The 24,797-nt window shown below is 42.6% G+C and overlaps 2 protein-coding genes across 2 annotated transcripts in view; one reads left to right on the top strand and one right to left on the bottom strand.

The window, feature by feature from the left end:
* Positions 1-24,797, bottom strand: part of LOC310791526 (synapse-associated protein 1-like) — a gene marked incomplete at both ends in the record, with an annotated part of 582,682 nt that overhangs the window by 131,913 nt on the left and 425,972 nt on the right. The gene's annotated exons all lie outside the window — the stretch shown is intronic.
* LOC310791109 (NLR family CARD domain-containing protein 3-like) overlaps positions 225-24,797 on the top strand; it is a gene marked incomplete at both ends in the record, with an annotated part of 45,963 nt that continues 21,390 nt past the window's right edge. The window contains 3 exons of the mRNA XM_083652810.1: positions 225-234; positions 3,680-5,549; positions 14,670-14,843. Coding sequence (XP_083508936.1) covers positions 225-234; positions 3,680-5,549; positions 14,670-14,843 — 2,054 coding nt within the window. The remainder of the gene's footprint in view (positions 235-3,679; positions 5,550-14,669; positions 14,844-24,797) is intronic.

Below are 24,797 nucleotides of genomic sequence, written 5' to 3'. Positions count from 1 at the left end.
ACAAATTAATAACAAAGAGTCTGTCGCCGGCCGCTCAGGGCCTCTCAGCTCCATTTCTCACTCACACAGAAACGGAGAAAATGTCAATATAAAAATAGCCAAACACTATACAGAATAAAGTATTTTAGTAGCTATTCAATAAAGTCAATAAAGGTATTAATAATGGGATAAATATACAGTAACACAATAATACTGTATATTGCATGAGACCATTTAAAGGAAGGATGGCTGTTGGTTGGTAAAAATATATTTATCGTCATCACTTAAACATTTAAAACAATAGCCTGTAAAACAAAAATAAATATGCCAAATTAAGTGTAAAGTAACTTAATAAATTAAACGGAATGACAACTATACAATATTGCAATTAAAATCTTAATAGCCAACGAAAATGTCTATAGGCCTGGTCGGAAAACTAGCCTATGACTTCAGCTGAGGAAAAACACTAGCGCAGCCTCACTCATGCCTCACCAAGTCTAAACAAATGCATATTAAACTTAATTTGGATTTCAAAATATAATACCTAGCTAACATACAAAGCTTAATTAAACACTTTATTTTAATGGCTACAGAAGTTGTGCATGTGTGTCGTCGGCTGTCGGCAGTGTCGGGTTGGTAAAAAAATAAAAATATTAGCCTATATCGAACTCATAAACACGCTAAATTAAGTTTAAAATAACTTAACAAATTAAATGCCAGGACAACTACTATATATTTGCAACGAATGTCTTCAAATAGGCAACGAAATTGTTAAAATAGGCCTGGTCGGAAAACAAAAATATTTGACGATGAGAAAAGGCCTGTGTGTGTGTGTGTCTGCTGTCGGGAGGGAGGTGATTTGTGCTGTGTGGATTATATGATCCACGATAAAATAAATAAAAATAAATAACAGTCTTTCTTTACAGACTGCTACGCCTAGTTTTGCGTTCACCTTCAGGAATACACTGTACAAGCTTGGACAAAGTTGCAAAGTGAATTCATTCAACCCACCTGTTTCCATGAAGTCCATCCATTGCTGGCTGCCCGCGTGTGTTTCTTTCTATTCCGTTCTACATTAACCAGTAATAAATAGACTACAAAACGAATTATGCAATTATCTTAAATAAACGAATTAAGCATGTATCGAACTTCAGTCAGGCCTAATCGCCTGTAGTATTTCTCTCAGTCAGGCGGGCGGACGTGCTGCTGCTCCCCGACGAGAACTGCCACGCTGCGCACACACACACACACACAGTAGTAGTAGTAGTAACACACAGTTAAATGATCAATTCTCCCCGTTTTATGCCAGATATTAAATTCAAAACATACGTTGTTGGTCAGGATCTATTCTGTATGAAACGTTAACGTTGCTTTGTGCCTTTCAATATTGCTGGTATGTTTGTGAATGCATTTGCAGCGGTGCCGGGCCGGAAAGCCAAACAGCACCGCAACGACTTCATAAAATTTAATCAACCCCCTCCTCCTAATAATAGCCATATAAGACAAATAAAAATGTTACTATAATAAACATAGGAATAAAACAAACAACCTATCAAACTTCAGTCAGGCCTAATCGCCTGTAGTATTTCTCTCAGTCGCGATGCTCTCAAGGATGCTCACAGATGACACCTGGTGGTCAACGGTGCAACTACACCTCGATTAGTTTTAATTAGTTTTAATGCCGCGGCGCGTCATTACACAGCTTGCGGTAAGGCACGCTTATTGATCCGTCTACCACTGTACACATTTACCAGGAAATGTTCACATTTCTCATGTTTACCAAAACATTTGCTCACTGATGTTCTTTGTTCTTTCAGAAACTCAACATCCACAACAAGAACACAAATCCAGTCTGAAGGAGAAGTTTCAGTGTTTGTTTGAGGGCATTGCTAAAGCAGGAAACCCAACACTTCTGAATCAGACCTACACAGAGCATTACCTCACAGAGGGAGGGAGTGGAGAGGTCAATGATGAACATGAGGTCAGACAGATTGAAGCAGCATCCAGGAAACTAGTGAGTACACAGTACTACAATAATATAAGCAAAATCCTAATAAGTACTAAGAATAAGAAAGAAACAAAGAAAGAAAGATGGATTTCTAAAAATTAAGAAAGTTATCTAACTACTGTCATGATTGTAATTTTCTGCAGGGCGTAGCATATAAACCATTCTGGTCATTATAATGTCCCAACTCAGTCTCACAAAGAATTGTGACATAGTAACGTGGGTCCACAGCCCAGACGTTCTACTTTCACCAAAACACATTTAAAATTGTTCAAAAATAAAGTTTGTTTGGCCGCTAGAGGGCGGGGCCAAGGCAGGGATGAGGCGAGGATGAGGCTCCTACAACTCTCTACTGGGGCAACTCGGTGGTCACAGCCAGCTCAGTAACCAGGAAGTAGCTGTGGACTGAGGCAGAAACTGATGTTCACATTCAACTATTTTAGAGCCATTGTTGTGAAACTAGAAGGCTTTGTGCTGTGGGTCAACATTTCTATTCCATAATTATTTGTGAGATCAAGTTGAATCTCCATGCTGCACTCTTTAGATCAGTGCAGGCTTTCAGTCTCTGAAGATGGATGTAATTTTGTCTGCAGGTTTTAGTATGAAGGTTTAATATGTATATTATTCTGTTCCAGCTGCTTGAGGAGAACATCGTCACCTTTGTGAAGATGGAGCTGAGAAGGTTCCGGAGGGTTCTGAGTCCAGATGAGGCAGAATGCTCAGAGAGTCAGAGGGTGGAGGAGGAGGTGGATGGTGTGGAGGAAGAGCCGAGGAGGAGCAAAGAGGCTTTTCTAAACATCACACTGCTCTTCCTGAGGAGAATGAAGCAGGAGCAGCTGGCTGAGGAGCTGCAGAGGAGTAAGAGTCTTTAACAGCTTTAATGTCATGGAGAGAGAGGGGAGGTGGTGGAGAATGGGTGATTTATGTCTGATAGAGTTTTGTTTAGTTTTCAAGACAATGATGCCACCTATAAGTGAAAGAATTGACAAAACAATATAGGAACAAATCATTTGGGGCGCCTCATCTAATTCATTTGAATCAGGTGCACAAGCTGTAGCTGGAAGATGCTGTCAAGCCACAGTTCTCAACTGCAACAAAGAAAGAACATATAACGTAACAAGAAACAAATTATTAGAGAGAGAAGAACATTATATTTGAGTTTTGCTCATTTTGATCTCATTTGACTTGTTAAGACCTGTTAATTTTTTTCTGAATGTATTTGAGTCATCGGTTTGGAACATGCCAAATCCATTCCAACAAGAACACAAGATAAAGAAACTGAGTTTAGCCCTCCTTCATCTTGGAACTTTACAGTTTATAGTGGCTATAGTTTAAAATGATAGAAGCCATGAGCATGTCCAAACTCTGCTGAAAATATAAACATTTGCCAAACGAGATCTATTCATTACAATATTTAAAGGTCAATGAGCAGAATCACTCTGGATAATCTGGTAAAATTATTAATTTGTTAATATGAGTGTAATACGCTGAACATAGTGGTGCACACTGGGAAACAAAACAGCACCACACCAGTTGTCTTTCACACTGAGCTGCACACAATCAGGACCTGTTTGTCCGCTCACCACTGATGAGCTGAAGAGATGTCATGGAGTGGAGATACACATTTACCAGGAAATGTTCACATTTCTCATGTTTACCAAAACATCTGCTCATTGATGTTCTTTGTTCTTTCAGAAACTCAACATCAACATCCACAACAAAAACACAAATCCAGTCTGAAGGCAAAGTTTCAGTGTTTGTTTGAGGGCATTGCTAAAGCAGGAAACCCAACACTTCTGAATCAGATGTACACAGAGCATTACCTCACAGAGGGAGGGAGTGGAGAGGTCAATGATGAACATGAGGTCAGACAGATTGAAGCAGCGTCCAGGAAACCAGTGAGACCAGAAACAACCATCAGATGTGAAGACATCTTTAAGCCCTTACCTGGAAGAGACAAACCAACCAGAACATTGATGACAAAGGGAGTGGCTGGCATTGGGAAAACAGTCTTAACACAGAAGTTTACTCTGGACTGGGCTGAAGACAAAGCCAACCAGGACATACAATTCCTATTTTTGTTCACTTTCCGAGAGCTGAATCTGCTGAAAGATAAAGAGTTCAGCTTGGTGGAACTTCTTCATCTCTTTTTTCCTGAAACCAAAGAAGCAGGAATCTGCAGCTTTGACAAGTTCCAGGTTGTGTTCATCTTTGACGGTCTGGATGAGTGTCGACTTCCTCTAGACTTCCAGAACAACAAGGTTGTAACGGATGTTACAGAGTCGACCTCAGTGGATGTGCTGCTGACAAACCTCATCAAGAGGAGACTGCTTCCCCTTGCTCGCATCTGGGTAACCACACGACCTGCAGCAGCCAATCAGATCCCTGGAAAGTTTGTTGACATGGTGACAGAGGTGAGAGGCTTCACTGACCCACAGAAAGAAGAGTACTTCAAGAAGAGATTCACAGATGAGCAGCAGGCCAAAAGAATAATCAAACACATCAAGACGTCACGGACCCTTCACATCATGTGCCACATCCCAGTCTTCTGCTGGATCTCTGCTACAGTTCTGAACGATCTGTTGAAAACCAGTGAGGGAAAAGAGCTGCCCAAGACCCTGACTGAGATGTACATCCACTTCCTGCTGGTTCAGTGCAAACAGCAGAACATCAAGTATCATGGGAGAGCTGAGACAGATCCACACTGGACTACAGAGACCAGGGAGATGATTCTCTCTCTGGGAAAACTAGCTTTTGAGCAGCTGGAGAAGGGCAACCTGATTTTCTATGAAGCCGACCTGAAAGAGTGCGCCATTGATATCACAGCAGCCTCAGTGTACTCAGGAGTCTTCACACAGATCTTTAAAGAGGAGTGTGTGTTGTACCAGCAGGAGAAGGTCTTCTGTTTTGTCCATCTGAGCATTCAGGAGTTTCTCGCTGCTGTCTACATGTTCCACTGTCACACAAACAGAGATGAGAGGGTGCTGGAGACATTCCTGGAAGAAGAAGAAGAAGAAGAAGAAGAAGAAGAAGAAGAAGAAGGAGACGAAGAAGAAGAAGAAGAAGAAGAAGATGGTGAACAATCCCTGGATGTCTTTCTGAGGAGAGCCATGGTCAAATCCCTGAAGAGTAAAAATGGCCACCTGGACCTCTTTGTCCGCTTCCTTCATGGCCTCTCACTGGAGTCCAGCCAGAAACTCTTACGAGGCCTGCTGGGTCAGACAGAGAGCAGGCCTGAAAGCATCCAGAGAGCCATCAGCAACCTGAAGAAGATGAACAGTGATGCGAAAGGTGCAAATTACTTCACCTCTCCTGAAAGAAGCATCAACATCTTCCACTGTTTGATTGAGATGAATGACCAGTCAGTACACCAGGAGATCCAAAAGTTCCTCAAGTCAGAGAACAGATCAGCGAGTAAACTCTCTGAGATTCACTGCTCAGCTCTGGCCTACATGCTGCAGATGTCAGAGGAGGTTCTGGATGTGTTCGACCTGGAGGCCTACAACACATCAATGTTGGGGCGACAGAGACTGATTCCAGCTGTGAGGAACTGCAGGAAGGCTCGGTTAGTACTCTGTTAGTAACAGTATAGAACAGTCTAGACAGCGTTGCCAGACGTACGATAATTATCGTATTTGTACGATAATTTCGACATCTGTACGATGTACGATCAATAATCCCAAAATCCCCCAAATGTACGATAATTTCATCATTTTGTGACACTCAGTCGAATCCTACGTCTATCACTCTATCTGTTTATACATCTCTTCACACAACGTCTTTGCAGCCAATACGTGCTTGAACGTGAGGCACATGATGTGAACGTGAGTCATGATTGGTTGGGAGGGAGAAGGAAATAGAACCCGGCACGGCCGCGCACAACCTGAAAACCATAAACACAGACAGTCACAGTAGGTGCGCGTCACAGAGCAGAATGTGGGAAGATACGGGGCGAGTCTTGGAAACTATCAAATAAAACATAAAGAAAATGAGTGGTGCCGACCAGGAGGAACGTGACGACATGGGAGAGCTGGGAGGGGAGCCGCCTGGACAGCCAAAAAGTACGCACAGAAAACACATGTACCCTGACTGAATGGGAAAGTGACACTTTATTCACTGGCTGGCTCAAAGCTGTTGCAGGGTGTGACTCTAAAGCTTTGTGTCATTGTTGCAACGCAGGCTGAGATCACAGTGTTGAAAAGTCCAAAAAGTAGCCGATGTCAGCTGCAGTCCCCCCCCCGACACAGGCTCGCCTAAGGCGCGCCGCACTGGGGGGGGGCGCGTACGATAATTTCACTCCAAAAACGATAATTTTGACCCTCTGGTACGATAATTCAACATTTGCCATCTGGCAACACTGAGTCTAGACCATCGGTTTAAAAAGTGTGAGGCGCGCGTCCCCTGACGTGACACCGAAAACATTGAGGAAAATACAAAGCCTCCACCAGACATGTCCGTGCAGTCACATAGTCACGTAGGCGGTTGTCTGCAGAGAGCCTGTTTGCACACCCTCTGATTACGGAATTTACGTCACGCAGACCGTGGCTTCATCCGGGGGCACAGCGCCCGCAGTCTGACTGCCTCTGTGAGGTGAGCTCAGGCTGTCAGAGGAGAAACCAGAAAGAAGGAAAACACAATTTTTTTTAAATGCGTGTTTCACCAATCTGATTCCGACAGTTCTTTGTATGTACATCAAACACATATATGGTCATATTTTTGTATCTGTTAAGGAGCTATTTCAGACAAATTCTACAAGATTTATGGGGCTGGGGAACTGTCTGTCCACGCTGGCCAGCCTGGCTGCAGACACAGTCCATAGAGGATGAACATACAGAGAACGCAGCATTTACTCAATACACTGCATCCCACTAGTTATAATAAAGATAGTAAGATAATAAAAAATGATTAAAAGTCCTTCAGAGTGGATAAAGATGTATAAAATGTTTAAAAGAGGATATTTGAAAAAAGTAGGATAAAGAGGTTTTAAAATATTAAAGAATATAGGATAAAGATGTTTACAACATCTTTGGAACTCGTTATGCCCGAGTGGAGCATAGAACAATAATAGTAGGTAATAATGGCAATAATAAATGGTGTGTGAGTGTGTGTGTGTGTGTGTGTGTGTGTGTGTGTGTGTGTGTGTGTGTGTGTGTGTGTGTGTGTGTGTGTGTGTGTGTGTGTGTGTGTGTGAGGGGAGGCGCAGTCTCCCACACTTTGAAAACCCCTGGTGTAGACTAGGGTGACCTTCATACCTGACACCATCAGTTACAATATTTCATACCAATGATTAACACATTCACTGCCAACAACGTGTTAACACGTTAAGTGCCATAGCCGAGATAATTCGTCTTACATAATCCAACGCTTGAGTGCCAGAGCCGAAATAACTCGTCTTACATAAAAAAAATTTTTTTTTGACGGTGGGACATCAATCAACCCCTTTTACATCTTCGAGATAACTATTGGAGCAAGAGCATGTGTGTAATCTATTTTACCGACCACTAAGTGGCGACAGAGACAGAGAGAAGCCACAGCCACGGGACCCGTGGACCAAAAGCAGCCGCCTCCCGTGGAAATGGCTTGGCGATTTTACAGTCAGAAGCCCGGAGACACACACACAGAACGGACAGAGATCCCCTCCCCCCAGAGCCGCGGAGCAACGCGCGAACACACACACACACACACACACACACACACACACACACACACACCGCGGGAGCAAGCCATTCAAGGAAATGGCGAGGCGATTTTACAGTAATCCATTTCAGACTCGTCTTGCCCGAGAGCGGCCGCGCGCAGGCAGCAGCACACAGAGAGCGGAGAGCGATTTGCAAAATAGATTATAGGTGAAACACACTTTGAAACACCTCAGAAAGGCCAGAATCAACATCTGCCCATCGCCCACGCATTCCCCGGCCCATCTTGACTCGCACAAGGAGCGTCCGCACGCAGGCAAGCAGGCAGGCAGGCACGCAGACAGGCAGGCAGGCAGCAGCAACGCGCTTCTGACACGCCCGCTGTTAGAGCCAGGAGGAAGGAGGAGAAGACACACGGAGGGAGGAGTTTGAATGAGAGGGGTGTTTCCTGTTGTTATGGAGGAAATTACTGTTCAAAACTATTGTTTAGAATGTCTGACGGTCTTACTGATGCCAAAAATGAATGGTTAAAGTGACTGTTTCACAAAAAGCCATTTATCTCTGAATAAATTTCCAGACGCTGAAACCATGCTGTACTCAACGGCTAATATCTACATAACTACTAACTCTGCAAACTAACTCTTTTAGACAGAGAAAGCACACATTCTATTAGTTATTTTTAGATGATTGGTGTTCATGAATTCTTAACAGAAAATAATCCTCGGCTGTTGTAAAATGAGCCAGAATCGTCAAAAACACCCCTGGCACAAGTTACCTACAGGATTGAAAACATGGCTGGCACTCAATGTGTTAACACGTTTTCAGAATCGATTTTTTTTTTTTGACGGTGGATCGTTGATCTGGCCCTTTTGCATCTTCTATTATACTGTTAGAGCCGCCGGGCGTGTGCAATCCATTCCGCCGACCCACTGAGTGGCGACGGTGCTCAGACTATTGAGTGTTGTTTGGCCAGAAACGCACGCATTCCAGCTGAGCTCAACCGAGGACCCAGAAGCGAACGAGCCTCATTCTCATACTGTAGGCGAAAACCTTTCACACGGGCGCACGGCGGTGTGGGGTTCCAAAGGTGGACTGGGTGGAAAGCACACTTTGAAGCGCGCAGCATAAAGCCTAGAGTCACACAAGGCTTCGTCAAAGCTCTCAACCGAAAATCCAAGAACGGATTAAGCCACATCCACGCTCGCCGACGAGGGGCCGCCAGAGAGGGAGGCTGCTGCTCACTGCTCAGACAGGCAGGAGAGACTGGCTTGTGACTGACAAACGCTGCTGAAATCCACCAGACACGCCCACGGAGGGAGGAGTTGTAAGGAGAGGGGGTGCGGGTGCTGCTATGGAGGAAATTACTGTTCAGAACTATATTGTTTATGTCTGATGTCTCACTGATGCCAAAAATAAATGGTTAAAGTGACTATTTGATTGAATTTCACAAAACTGCGATTATCTCAGCTTTTTGTCTCAGACGCTGAAACCATGCTGTACTCAACGGCTAATATCTACATAACTACTAACTCTACAAACTAACTCTTTTAGACAGAGAAAGCACACATTCTATTAGTACTTTTGTGAACTTTCTGTTCACAAAGTCCAAGCAGAAAATTATCCTTGGCTCTTGTAAAATGAGCCAGAATCCTCAAAAAAACCCTCTGGCAAAAGCTACCTACAGTAAAAAAAAAAAGGCTGGCAGTGAATGTGTTAAGATTCAAGATTCAAAAACGTTATTGTCTGTCACAACGCAACAGACATTTTTCCTTCCACCAGGCTCAGGTGCATGTTACAAAACACATTAAAAACACACAGACACATATCATTTTCTTTTTTCAAATATACATACTGCAGCATGCGCTGAGGCGCATCATCAGTGATGTTAACTCGGGTCGTGAGGTGTTTCGGGTCTGTCAACATCATACACCCTCGCCCAGTAGACCCAGCCGAGGCCGATTACGACCCCGACCCGCGTCCCAGAAGCAGCCGCTCACTGATCAGCCTTCCTACTCTGTCTGCAACGTTGCCCGTGGAAGGGTTGATCACGCCCAAACCGCTGCAATAGAGTTAGTGCTACACCGCAGTGTTGCAAGACCTTCGGTGCATGGAGGTCTAAGGCCCTGTGAGGTGATTCCAGGCCGGGCACCTCCTTCATCTCACCAGAACCTCCCGTGGAAGAAGGCAATCCTACCATGCCGTACCATGGGCAGGGAGGATGCCTCAAGAAGGCCTGTATGCTGCACGTCATTCGCCTGCGCCGAGCACCTCGCTCTAGCCTGAAGGACACCAGGCCGCACCGATGTTTGCGCAGATTTTCAGGAGGCTGATCCGTAGCGTTTGTGGATTTCTCCCTCACGAGAGAGCCAGGCTGGGATGCTAAAATCCATCCCGTACCGGATGCCGTCTCTCCGACCGTCAACTGTCTCTCCAGCTTGTCACCAAACTATACTTGGTTGTCACCTAGTCTATTCCTAAGTGTCACTGGCCAGGGGAAGCCAGTATTTTAGTTTCAAATATACATACTGCAGCATAAAAACTGACAAAAAAAACTGACAAAAGCAGTGTTAAGATGTTAAAAGTGCAGTGCCCATTTAAAAGACAATACTAGTAATAATACTAATGTATTATATAAACCATATATATACACACCTATATAAACTATAGCCTATATATAAACTGTATAAAAAAAAAATTATATATATATACAGTATATATATACAGTATATATATATATATATATATATATATATATATATATATATATATATATACTGTATTATATGTGTGTGTGTGTGTGTGTGTGTGTGTACAGGAACTAATCTCCCATGCAGACCCTGACACCGTGACATGATTGCTAGCTACCTAACTACTTGTGTATGAAAGTTTCCCCCAGTCTTCTCCTGCCTTCAGCTCATGTCAGAAATATCATAATTACAGAGTCACATGACCGAGCTGACAAAGTGGTAAATATGACGCTGTAGGCTCAAAACTTTAAAAGTTACTAAACCCCAACCAAATCTGTGGTGAAGCCAGACTGACTCTAATGGTGTCAGGCTGTTCTACTGAGCTGTTTTACCACAACTGAAATCTCCATCATTTTTCATTATTTTCTTAAACTGTTGTTTACAGAAATGCTTTAATATGATACAATTGCGTTCATGTATTATTTTCTGTTTGGTTTATGCTTATATTATACATTAATCACTTTTGGAAAATGTCAAATTCTATAGTATAAATGATTGTTATTATTATTAGGAGGAGGAGGAGCTCAATAGGTTTTGATCTCAGCTCTGCTTTGATAATCTCTCATTTTACATTAAATGTGTAAACAGTCTTTCTGTCTGTGAACTCTGAGACCTCACAGCTCTGAAGTTCTGGGTTTTCAGGCCCGGCGCACCTGTGGGTGTGCCTTAAGGTAAACCAGGCGTGGCCATGCTAAATCCTCACGTTTGCTCAATTCTTTGCACTTAGAGCTCTGAAAAGCAGGTCTAAAACCCTGCTGCACCTGAGTGCACAATTATTCTCCGCACTACTCCAGCAGGGCACGGGAAATCCTTGGGGCCCTATCTTGGTACAAGCGCTATCCGCTTTTTTGCGCTTGAGTCCGGGTTTGCACGCCTTACGTCTTATGCTATCTTCCCTGCATCTCATGCTATCGTCCGCCTCCCGCAAGTGCGAATTTGTGTGTTGGGCACGACACCTTCCAGTTTTGCGCCAGCGTCTGGGCCAAACACAGGTGTGGGCGTGCCCCAAGCCAAACCAGGTGTGTCCCCGCAATCCTTGCCTTCTGCTAATTGTCAGCATGCGCACAATTCTTTGCGCACGGATGTCCCATTAAAATACAAATGCCAGGACATCAAATTCTGTTGCTAAAATTGGGTAACAGCAGATTACTCAGTGAGGCAATCAACTATTATTCACTGAAAAACGTTTATCACATGTAAAGTGCCACAATCATGCTGATATCCTTTTTCTACAGTAGGCTACCCTCCCTCTCTCTCCAAAACCTTGTGTGTGCACACACACACACACACACACACACACACACACACACACACACACACACACACACAGTAGATTACTTTGAGCAAGTTGTGTCGGCCAGTGATAAAGTAACCCCCTTCCCTGCAATTGCACAAAACGTCTAATGCACGTGGACAACCTATGACATTTGCGCATATGAATTGGAGGGAATGAAAGGAGCGACACTGATTGGTTGTGTGGATGATAACGCCCACACCAAGCCTGCACGCCTGAATAATTTCCAGAGTTAATCCTGCATAAATCACTGTGGCGCTGGGACAAGTGGCATTTTGTGCATCACAGAGAATAGCAGATGATTTGGGAACGTCCATTAATTTGTGCTGCGCCCGGCGCAAGCGCTAAATTACCACTTTTGCCACGATAGGGCTCAGTGTTATTGTTATGTGATGGTGTTGATGCGATGGTGTGGAGATGTCCAAATGACGCATGGAGATTACAGTGTCCATCGTGCAATTTCATTCAAATTAATTTGCAGAAACAGTTAAATTCAAAGTATATAGAGTGGAGCACACCCAAAAAGTTTGAAGAGGTGCAGACTAATGTAAATTCAAAGTAACATAAGTTACTTTCAGAAATCTGAAAGTAACTTATTTCTGTTTCTGAAACTTTCGTTCAGAAACAGTTAAATGCCATCCTTAAAATGAATAGACAACACCTGTTTGATATTCCCTTAAGTGCACATTAAAAAATAACATTATTTTGGGAGTTTATGTGAAAATTATGAGGTGAAAATGTTTTGTTAATATGATCGATTATACCCCCCCTCTCTCTCTCCGAAACCGCACGCGTGCACACTGCACACACACGCACACCATACTGCAGGGCTATTCAACTAAATTGTTCAGGGGGCCACATTGTCAGAAACCTAAGGGACCGGGGGCCGGACCGTTCCCCGAACCATTATATGTACACTTGACACAATGCGCCACCACATTTTCGCAGCCACGCTTGAACTATTATTAAGTAGGCGGTGCTGTAAGGAATGGAATCCGCGGGCAGCGTCGAAGAAAAATTTATGTTTTTTGGACTTTTATCCATATTTAGAAGAATATTTAATTTTAAATTAACATTAGGATTATACTGTTGTGATGTCATTATTCAGTATCTTCTCCTTTTCTATTATTAGTATTAGTATTAAATACTGAGTATCTCATGAAAAACTATTAATATTGCATCTTTTGTGTTTAGGTCCATCTCACAGCATTGTAACATTGTAGTGCAGCAAGAAAGGAAAACTACTGTAAACATTTGAACCATATTTCTTGTTTAGAACCTATAGCTAGCAACATCACTCATCTCCTGAAACACCATTTATAATGCATCTTTCTTGATTAGCTATTAAAACATTAATATTGCACCTTTCTTCTGGCTACATCACAGCATCTACTGAAAAACATTTATAGTGGATCTGACTTGTTTAGTTCACTTTAGATTCACATCACATCTGAAAAACAACCAGTCGAGTGTAATAAGTAAATTAGGTTTAATTGTAAAAAAAAAAGAAAAAGAAAAAATGGGCCGGTCGGACTTGATTGGCGGGCCGGATTCAGCCCGCGGGCCTCTAGTTGAATAGCCCTGCCATACTGCATCACCCAGATGAATGAATCACCATGCATCTGTCAGTTCCCATCTCCCTCCCTCAGGAAAAAGATAGGCTACAAATAGGGGTTAATGGGAAATGAATTGAGAAAACTTGGACATTGTAGCCTACTTGCAATATTATTGTCAATCAAATGTCCCTGTTTTAACTCTCATGTATTAACTCTCACATGTAAAAAGGACACAGACTCACTGCTTGCCTCTAACGTGAAGGTGATAGTAGGAACTCTAGAATTAAGAAATTCCTTCAACCCCCTCCAGCTCCTCAGATGAACCAGTGAACACAAAACAAATCATCAATGTATCTACCAACATTTGACAAAAGAACAAGAAGGATTGTTCTTATAAACATAATCAACCTCAAATTTGCCTCGTTTTATATATGAGGTCACACCCATTCTCTCATTAACACTGAGGAAAGCCACAGGCTGAAACACCTCTGTTCACTGCTGCTGTGTGGATTAAAACCTTTTTTTCAAACTTGACCTGTGAGTGCTGCTAGTTCCATTTGACTTTTCAGTATTTGCTTGAACCTAAACTGAGTGAAGAAAAGATATAAATATATAGGCTACAATACAATAAGCAGCTCAATCGGTGCAGGGAGGTCACAGAAACAGAGGTAGGCAACAGCACTCGAATTAGAGTAAAAGCACACTGATGATGGCCTAAGGCTGAAACGCGTCTGTTTTGCCCTTAATAAAAAAAACTCAAGATTTACTCTAATTCGAGTGCTGTTGCCTACCTTTGTTTCTACAATACAATAAGTACATAAATAATACTATTGTATTACCTGCCTTCATGTGATAAATCCATTGCCTCCCTTTCTCTCTCTCCCTATCTCTATACAGTATATCTCTCATTCTCTCTTGGCAATGTAAATAAATAGATAGATAATGATAGAGTTCATTTGCAGAAACAGTTAAGTGCCATTCTTACAGTGAATAGACAACACCTGTTTGATAGTCCTGGGAGTACACATTAAAAAATAACATCATTTAGGTGATTTATGTGAAAATTATGAGGTGAAAATGATTATGATCGATAATACAAATATGTGCCGGGTTCTCCACACCCACAAACGGTATTAAAGGGAGTGAGAGACGGGAATCTGATTGGTTTGATTGATGTGATGCCCAGGGTCTGAGCTTTTCATCAATCAAACCAATCAGTGTGGCCTGCATCATTCCTGCCTGCACAGGTGATAAGCACGCCCATTTCATGATTTTGCACGGAGCACACAGGCATTTTGCGCGGCAGGGAGAATAGCAGAGGGTTTGGGCACGCCTCCAAATTGCACTAGTGCCCACCGTTAAACACCGCACAAGCACTAATCAGTGCGTTTGCGAGACCAGGGCCCCTGGTCTCAGCTGTGAAGTTCAACTTCTTCTTTATTCTTTATTCAGATTGAGGTTCTGCTGGTTGGAAGAGGCTCACTGTGAAATTCTGGCCTCAGCTCTGAAGTCCAACCCCCATCTGACAGAACTGGACCTGAGTGACAGCAACCTGCAGGGTTCAAAAAAAGTGAAGCTGCTCTGTGCCGGACTGGAGAGTCCACACTGCAGACTGGAGACTCTGAGGTCAGACATCATATTTAATAATGTGCTGATATGAATATTATATGGATTTTGTAATGTGTGGACGTCTGTATAGAGTCGATCAATCTGAAATCAGACATGATCTGGTTTTAGGGGCTTAGATCTCAAATTCTACTCATGTTGTTGGCCTTAATCATTTTACTCTGGAGAGGAGAGAGAGGGAGAGAGGGAGAGTCATATAGGCCCTAATTCACCTGATTACTATTTATGCAACTTCTTTGATTCCGTTATATAATACTTGCTTTCTTGTCTTTAAAGGATGGCTTTACTGGTAATCAACCCACTTTGTATCATATATAATCTCAGTAATATAAGCAAATGGGCAGCCTTCATCTTCTCTCTCTGTTTACCTCACGGAGAAAAATGCTCCTGCTCCTGTCTGCAGAAACTCTGCCCCCGTCAGCTGCAAGTCATTAAGGCTCCTTAAGGCTCTCAATGCATTCTCCGTGGATGTGCGCATACTTAAAAAAATAAAAATAAACAATAACAGCCGCCCTCGAGCAGATTCCACGTCTCCAGCAGAACTTCCGCAGCTCCGTTGTGACGCGTTGTGACGTAAAACGCGTCAGAACGGAGCGCTTTGCCAGAGGAGGAAATGGGAGATCTCCGTGAGGAAAACACAGAGAGGTAAACACTGCCCATGTGCTTATATTACCAAGATTATTAATGATACAAAGTGGGTTGATTACCAGTAAAGCCATCCTTTAAAGTATTGTATCTATTTGTGTTCTTTCTTTTTGTTGCGTCAAACTCTTCCAACAGGCTGGCAAGTTTGACACAAACAACAACACACCAAACCTCCATCCAAAAACACATAACAGTAGTACAGTAGATCAGGCTGCCATCAAAGCCCTGTGAAGCTGATATTAGTCATAATGTTTATGAAGTCTGTCTTCAGTCAAATGTGAAGAAAGAGAAAGTGGATTATATCACACAGCATCAGACTCCAATGCTTCATGTATCACAAACATCCACCACTGCACATTTAGCATGCTATGGCATGGTATTGTTTCAGTGGTGTTGATGTGACTGGAGCTACCAGAGCTACACACACACACACACACACACACACACACACACACACACACACACACACACACACACACACACACACACACACACACACACACACAGAGTGAGAACTAACTTGAACAATTAATCTAACATTAAAAATAGCTACTGTAGCAGGGACAAGGTACAGTGACCCTGCTACAGTAGCTATTTTGAATGCTAGATTCAGTTATAGCCAGTTTACAGTAGGCCTGACTGAGCAGTGAGCGGTGAACTGCAGGTATTCATGGTGAAAATCCTGAAAGCATTTAGTTATGTTATCTTAAGCTGATGAATCTGGCTAACTCAGTTAGCTGGCAAGCTAGTAGGTCTAGATCAATTTTAGGCAGTGTAGCCACTATAAGTTAGCCAACATTAGTTGATGGTCTCAGCTGAAGCTGACAATTCAATCAGAAACTAAAAAAATAAGCTGTCCAGCTAAATGCTTTCCTGATAGAACACAACCACAATCACTTACCCGGTTTCTGAAGTGGATCTCCGCGGGCCATACCCACGGCAGATACTAATTGGGCTTGGGAATCAATCCCAGAATGCAATCCAAATCAATCCCAGAATCCAATGCACTGCAAGATTGCACATTGCATCTTGCATCTCAGTGATGGCATCATTGATGATGTCATCAGTGATGTCATCCTTCCTGGAGGAGGCTATATAAATTCAGTGATGATGTCATCCGTGATGCTGTCATCAATGATGTCATAGAGCAGGCGAGGCCGCAATGCGCAGTGGTGATCAAAAAAGGAACGTTATTCTCTGTTCACTGCCATTCATATTTTTTTCAGCCCTGGTACAGGAAGTGATGTTTCACTTTGTCTCTCTATAAGAGCAAGTGAGGCAGCACAGCAGGCGAGTTGCAGGGTGGACATGCCGCCTAGAATGTTCAGCTGTAATAATTTGAATTGTTATAATAGTATGATCAGATCTAGGTCACCAATCATACATGTTGCTACCTTGGAAACAAGAGAAAAATAAATGAGAAAACAATACGACTACCTTCTCCTCTAGGCCAGTGGTTCTCAAAGTGGGGTCCGAAAAAACTATTTTCACTATAATTCCATCCATAAGTATCACAATGACAGAATACATGACTATTTTGGTCATGGGTTTCATACACTTACTGTAATAAAACATCCAAAAGCAAATATCTTATCAGATGGGGGACCCTGAGACAAAATCTTATCAAATGGGGGTCTGTGGTCTAATTTGTGTCAGTTTAGGGGTCCTTGATGTGAAAAAGTTTGAGAGCCACTGCTCTACACCATGTGTATCTGTTTAAGTCAGGATTCTGTACAGCCTCCAAATGTCCACTAGATCTAGAGATGCCTTCATTCCTTGAATTTGACCGAGAGCCTGGGGATGGTTATTGTAGGAATGAGTACCTGCTCACCTTTGTTTATATTTAAAACTGTATTGAAATTTCCAACTATGATATTTTGGTTATTCTCTTGAGAAGAGATAATACTATGGATTTCCTCTAAAAGATTGGATTATCTTCATTTGGACCATATATTGATTATATTGATGTGTAAGTTATCTTTTGTAACATCTAGCCTAGATCTCCCTCTTCCATTCTCATCAGTTTGGACAGCGTGGACTGTGTGTTGCAGTTCCTTCGTTTTTTCTGACTCCCCCCCCCCCCATTTTCTCCCCAGTTTTAATTGGCCAATTTCCCCCTGCTGCCCCAGTCTGTGCTCCAACATCTGCCAATCTGGGGAGAGCTGTAGACTAGCACCATGCTTCCTCTGACACATGCGCAGTTGCCAGGCGATTATTTTCACCTGACAGCGGGGAAGTACACCGGCAGGACGTAGCATGTGGGAGGATCACGCTATTGCCACCAGTTTCCTTCCGCCCCGAACAGGCGCCCCAACCGACCAGAGGAGGCGCTAGAGCAGCGACCAGGACACACCCATAATCCGGCTTCCCACCTGCAAACACAGCCAATCGTGCCTGTATGGACGCCCGACCAAGCCGGAGGTAGCATGGGGGTGTGAACCTGCGACCCTTGTGTTGTTGCAGTTCCTTCTTAAACAACATCATAACCCCCCTACTATTTCTAAGGCCATGACTAATATATATATATATCCCCAGCCCATTCGGATTTCCATTTTAACTCACTTCCTAGATTTGATAAAACCCTGCAATATTTGATTTGCTCTAATCTGTTGCTTCCATATAGACAATTGACCTATCGCTAAGCCCCACCCCCCGTCCTCACTAAGCCCCACCCCCCGTCCTCACTCGGACAAACACAAGGCAGACTGACTAGAATAAATGGCAGCCGTCACTGTCAAAGTTATATCCCAAGACGCTCTTCACAACTTTTTGAGGCCTGATATTGTCTAGAAGCCATCATAAAGTACTTCACTATGCCATGGAGGGCGATGTACAACATTTAAAGCTATCGCTAAAAAGAAATGAGATAAGTGCATGGAAACGGCTTTAGCGAATCAAACCAAACATGCACTTTTAACGAAGGGAGACAGCGAGATAACCAGTGGGGATAACAGGCGACTGACATCCAGAATTTACATTTTATTCACTTGAGTAACCTCTCCGTGGATTATATATATGCCGAATTGAAGAGTGGCGCCTGGCAATCTGTTTTATGTAGGCCTACCTCTGTATAATCAACAAACGTTAAATTAATATAGTAGGCCTACCTCTGTATAATCAACAAACGTTAAATTAATATAGTGTTGATGTTTTTCATAGCAAGACAACAGCACGCACGCATGGGTTAATTCCCTCGTTTTAGGGTTTGACTGGTGTCTGGCGATGTTTTAATCACATCAATCAATGCGCCTCCTCTTCAACCAACTCCGGCATTACGTGCATAACGTAATGACTGGAAACTCGCATAATCCAGCATTTTCTTTTGCCGACTTTCTGAATACCATGATGATATAATGATACTTTTGGATCACGGAAGGCAAATGAGGGAGAGGACTCATGTCGCTGTCACCACGATGCAGATTTAACGTCCAAAACAGCAGCATCATTGTGGATGTGAGTGGATCTACGTTTACTAGTTTAATATTATCAATTGCCTGGCCTCCCAGGATATCTCGTAATGGTTAATTTACCCCCATGCACATTGTTTGACCATTTTTTCCAACTTATAAATGTATAAAACCAGAGGAAACTCGCGTTTTCTAGTGCTTCTCTATGGAACTCTAAGCTGAGAATGTCCGAGTGTATTGTAGAGCTGCACGCGCTGTGATTGGCTCGTCTGCATTCGTGGCAGGACGATTGATGTGATTGATGATCCAATTGACGATAGGTCAATTGGATGGTTCAGGTTAAGTTAGGGTCCAGTTAGGGTTAAGTTCCCCATCCAATTCAAATTCTGCTTGTATTTCAACTTTTCCAGATAAACTGCCATTTGAAAATTGTCCCCCAAAAAAGTGGATTCTGGACCATAACTAAATATTTATTTATTTATTTTAAACTACTTGGCATTTAGATGTATTCATCTGGTCTGTTACAGAAAGTGTTCAAGGAAAAAGGGGCCAATCCTGAAACAAGAGTGACAGTCTGTCTGGTTTCAGATGGAAATACTATATAAGGCTGACATGATGCTGATCCACACTGACAACATGCTGAAGTCCATTGGATTATAAGACACTGGATTGGTTAAAGATTTAAAGGAGTATTGTATTTTATTGCTTTTCTCTTTATTCAGATTGAGTGGTTGCAGCTTGTTAGAGACTGACTGTGAAGTTCTGACCTCAGCTCTGAAGTCCAACTCCTCCCATCTGAGAGAGCTGGACTTGAGTTACAATGACCTGCAAGATTCAGGATGGAACCTTCTCTCTGTTGGACTGGACAGTCCAGAATGCAGACTGGAGACTCTCAGGTAAAGTCAGTTTACAGTTTTTCTCAGTTGATTCAACACATTTCCCAAACTGAGGTCCATTCTCTCAAAACAGGATTCCTGAATCTGCAAAGGTTGTCCTGAAGGTTTTACTTGATGATTTGACTTTTATTGATACAGCTTCACGCCAGTGAAGCTAGTTGAAAATAGAGCAGCTAGATGTTAAACAGTGGGAAGGTGACATCATCATCTACCCAGTTTTAACATCTGTCCTCTGGTTACTAGTTAGATAATTCATATTAAAATGTCACTGAACACATTTAAAGCAGGCTAGTTTTGGTCCTGAATTACACTGTGGAGATAGTTCCCTGTGAGCTGAGACTGTGGAAAGCCTTCCTGAGCTACTGAGGCTGCAGATTTACTATCCATTTGTTTTTAACACATTCACTGCCAACCGTTTTTCCAATACAGTAGGTAGCTTCTGCCAAGGGTTTTTTTGAGGATTCTGGCTCATCTTTCAAGAGCCGAGGATTATTTTCTGCTAGGACTTTGTGAACACAAAATATCTCAAAAGAACTAATAGAATGTGTGCTTTCTCTGTCTAAAAGAGTTAGTTTTTATCATGTTCTGTTATGTAGGCATTAGCAGTTGAATACAGCATGGTTTCAGCGTCTGAGAAGGAAAGCTGAGATAAATGCCTTTTTGTGAAATTCGATAGAACAGGCAGAACAGTCACTTTAACCATTTATTTTTGGCATCAGTGAGACATCAGACATCTAAACAATAGTTCTGAACAGTAATTTCCTCCAATATAATAGCACCCCCATCCCCCTCTCCTTCAAACTCCTCCCTCCGTGGGTGTGTCTCTGGTGGCTCTGCAGCGTGTGTCACAGGCGAGTCTCTGCTGCCTGTCTGTGCTGCCTGGCGGCCGGCCGCTCGTCGGGCGAGTCTGGATCGGGCTCGTTCGTTTCTGGGGTTTCGGTTGTGAGCTGGGATGAAGCTGCGTGCGATTCTGGGCTTTCTGCTGCGTGTTTCAAAGTGTGTTGCACCCAGAGTCTATTTTTGGAATCCCCCACCGTTGTGCGCCAGCTCCCAGCGCGAAAGCGTTTTCGCCAAACCATTCTCATGAGAATGTTTTCCTCACGCTTTTTCCTGCTGTTTTTGCTCGGCTTTCTCTAGTCTGGAGAGCACTGTCGCCACTTAGTGGGTCGGTGGAATGGGTTGTACACGTTCGGTGGCTCCCATATTTTTATAGGAGATGTAGGGGGCTTTGATCAACGTCCCACCGTCAAAAAAAAAAAAAAAAAAATTTGACGAGTTAACTCGGCGACGGCAGTCAACCGTTGTTGTTTTTTTGACGAGTTAACTCGTCCACGGCAGTGAACGTGTGTTGGAGAAAAATATAAGTTCCATGCCATTTCCTAATCAATATTTCCTAATCAATAAGCTATAAGCTATAATTGCATACACATAAATGGAAAGGCCCACAATTAAGTACAGATACAAGCATTATATTGAATAGTGTACTTAAATTTTGTAATTATTGTTATAGTTGATGAACATAACAATTGGGTGGATTGTTGGAGAAAAATATAAGTTCCATGCCATTTCCTAATCAATATTTCCTAATCAATAAGCTATAAGCTATAATTGCATACACATAATTAATGCTATAAGTGATGACATGACATACACATTATGACATGACTGCTCTGACCAATAGATAAAAAATACTTTTATGTTAAACAGTCCTGGACTCAAGGCTTCAATTAATTTGGTATTAGATAAGCTGTGATATACATTTACATATACATTTAGCGGAAAGAATAGATTTTATTCTCTATCAACGTGTTAAAGTGTTTCCTAATTTATATCCACTTTTATTTTTTTTCATGGCTCGTTGTGCAGCTTAACAAATCATGTGCCATTTTGGAGGATTTATTGATCCAATCACCTTATAGCACCATGTGTGGAAATCGAACCAGTTTTCCTGTCAGTGTTAGTGGGGACCTGCTTTAGACCAGGGCCTCAACAGTACAGTCTGTCAGTAGAAATCATACAATAATGACACAATATAACAATAGCATGTCTTCTTGTGCTTCAGGCTGAGTGTCTGTCAGCTGTCAGAGAGAAGCTGTGAAGCTCTGGCCTCAGTTCTCAGCTCCCAGTCATCTAATCTGAAAGAGCTGGACCTGACTAACAACGACTTCCAAGATTCAGGAATGAAGCTTCTCTCTGCTGGACTGAGGAGTCCACACTGTAGACTGGAGAGTCTCAGGTCAGGATCACCATTACTGTTTAACAGACCAATTAAATTCTACTCTACATTCGTATGAAAATACCTGAACTCTCATTTTCCTGCTGATGTAATTTTTGAAACCAGCTGAGAAACCAAAATGCAATGATCTTTGTTCTCCAAATATTGAGTGAGATGCAGCCCTTTATGTCTTGACTGTTTACAAACTGTTTTGAGAAAAACAGCCTCAAAGTTTGACAAGGTAAGCTAGTTATGCTTGTCACCCTAACTTCATGAGCTGCATTTGAATTTCACAATAATCGCTACAGAGAATGAAAACCAATGGTTTATTTTACTAAAATCTTCTGAAACCCCAAAACAGCCAAAATCAGCATTTTCTTATAAAATCACATTTCTACACAAACAGCGGGCCTGTGCTACATGTGACTGATTTTGTCCGAGCAGGTCACATATAATAAGTGATTTCAGAGCAGTTTATTAATGGGAATATCCAACATGTAGCTGGTTTTAAGAGCTTCCACTGAGAGCTATGATCTCTTTTTGTAGAGGGTTAGGTTTAGGCTCAAAATAAACAATGACAAACTATTAGTGTTGAGTGAAGAAGCTGAATATGTTATTACAAAAAATTTCATTTCAGGTGATGTTGAGTTTCATAACTATGCAAAATCACTATTTCTGTAGGTTTCAGTGGTTAATGTTGCTACTGAATAAAAGTTGAAAGAGTCCAATTTAATATCAAACACATCTTTACTGCCACAATACTCCCCTTAGTTGCAACATGGAGGTTATCCAACACCTGACTGCCTTCAAGACAAGAATATAAAGTAGTTAGCAGGACCAGATGCAGCTGGAGCAGTTTGTAGAGTTTGAATGAGGAGAAAACCTCCTGAAAACTCACATTGAACACGTTGGTGAACACATTCAACAACAGATCCTCCTGGAAGACAATACAGCAGCAACTGGTCAGCAGTTACATTGCATTTCTTTTCGTGGTTCACACTCAAATTAATATTTACAGTGGCAGTGAGCTTCAGTTGGTGCTCTCGGCTGAAGGCCATTCAGCTGCCAGCTGGCTGCCATGCAAAGATCTGAACTTTGTTGCACCATAAGCAATCGTGCTTTAGAGCAGTGTTTCTCAACTGGTGGGTCGGGACCCAAAGGTGGGTCGCGAAGCCGTTTTGAGTAGGTCACAGATGTGTGCATGAGAAAAACGTTTGTCTACTCCCTAGTTCCTCATTGCGTGGCTCGCGAGACGCTGGCGGCTCTCAAAGCTTTAGTTGGCGGCTCTAAGAAATTGACAAAAAAATTATTTTTTTTTTTGCTCTCCCCAAAATTTCAATAAACCTTTATGGCATATTATTACAATACAACAATACTGGTGTTGACAGTAATAGAAGGTGCCAAATCATTCAAAACAATAAGCATTTTGCTTTTAGGAGTATTGTGCCAGCGTGCAGCGCTGTTCCAAAACGTGTCAACGTGTGTCGTTGCCTGGGAAACACACATCCCATAATACAACTGTTCGCATCGCATCCCATAATAGTATGATGATACTTGGGATGCCATTGCGAACATAGATGTGAACAGGTTAGGGAAAATGTTGGTCATGAGGCTAGACCAGTTGAGAACCACTGCTTTAGTGTGTGTGTGTGTGTGTGTGTGTGTGTGTGTGTGTGTGTGTGTGTGTGTGTGTGTGTGTGTAGGTTGTCAGGCTGTCAGCTCACAGAGGAAGGCTGTGATTCTCTGGCCTCAGCTCTGAGATCCAACCCCTCCCATCTGAGACAGCTGGACTTGAGCTACAATAATCCAGGAGCCTCAGGAGTGAAGCTGCTCTCTGCTGGACTGGAGGATCCACAATGGAGACTGGACTCTCTCAGGTATGGAGAGGTTAACGTCTGCTAGAAGGCTGTGCCAACTTGTGAAAAACTGATGTTTGGTCAGGACCCCTTTTTAACGCACTGGATACCCCTTTTTCCTCATTCTTCAAAACCACGACAGCGTAGCAACAACTTGTGTTGCGGTTATGTTTAGGCACCTAAAGCAACTCAGTTAAGGTTAGAGAAATGGTTTGGGTTAGGCAGGCTTAAGTAATATTAAATGTGACTTACGGTTTAAATGTAGACTTACTTTGAACATGCTGGGAATCGAACCCTGGTCTCCAGCATTGAAGAGGAGGGTATATACTCTGCCTGCTCCTCTCTCTCCTCACCTGTTCATGCCCATTTTCTCTGTCCGGAGAATAATATTCATGTATAGAGTCGTTTCCATGTTGCCAGACACTATGACAGTTTGAGTCTCCCAGCAGCAAAACAAGCAATTTTAGTGAACTAGGGGTGTTAATGATTAACCGATAGTCCGTTAACTGCCGTTAAGAACGTAACCGATTAAAATTAATTAACTGTTTTGACTGACAACATTGTTACTTTGTGTCATCAATTCAGTCTTCATAGCTCACAGTGTGTTAATTATACCAGTCCAGCAGAGGGCGTACCTCGCCCAGCTAGCGCAACAGAAGGAGTGGTCACGTGAGAAGGTCGTCACACATGCATGAGGAAGTATTAAGTGAATTGAGCAAACATGAAACAAAACAGATGCTAAAATTAGCCGCAAGCTCGCGCTAGCAACAGCATAGAATGATTACACTCTAAAAGTAAATCTGTAAATACTGCGACGCCGTTCTCAAAATTCAACTCCAGGGGCAATTTATGATTCCCCGACGAGCATCGCTCAACGTCACGTTACGTTCCATTATCGCTGGACGCTGATTGTGGACGCTGTCACTCATAAAAGT

This window comes from Poromitra crassiceps, assembly GCF_964638095.1.
Source record: "Poromitra crassiceps genome assembly, chromosome: 16".
Taxonomy (NCBI): domain Eukaryota; kingdom Metazoa; phylum Chordata; class Actinopteri; order Beryciformes; family Melamphaidae; genus Poromitra; species Poromitra crassiceps.
The sequence above is the reverse complement of the archived record's forward strand: the minus strand, read 5'-3'. Positions and strand labels throughout refer to the sequence as shown.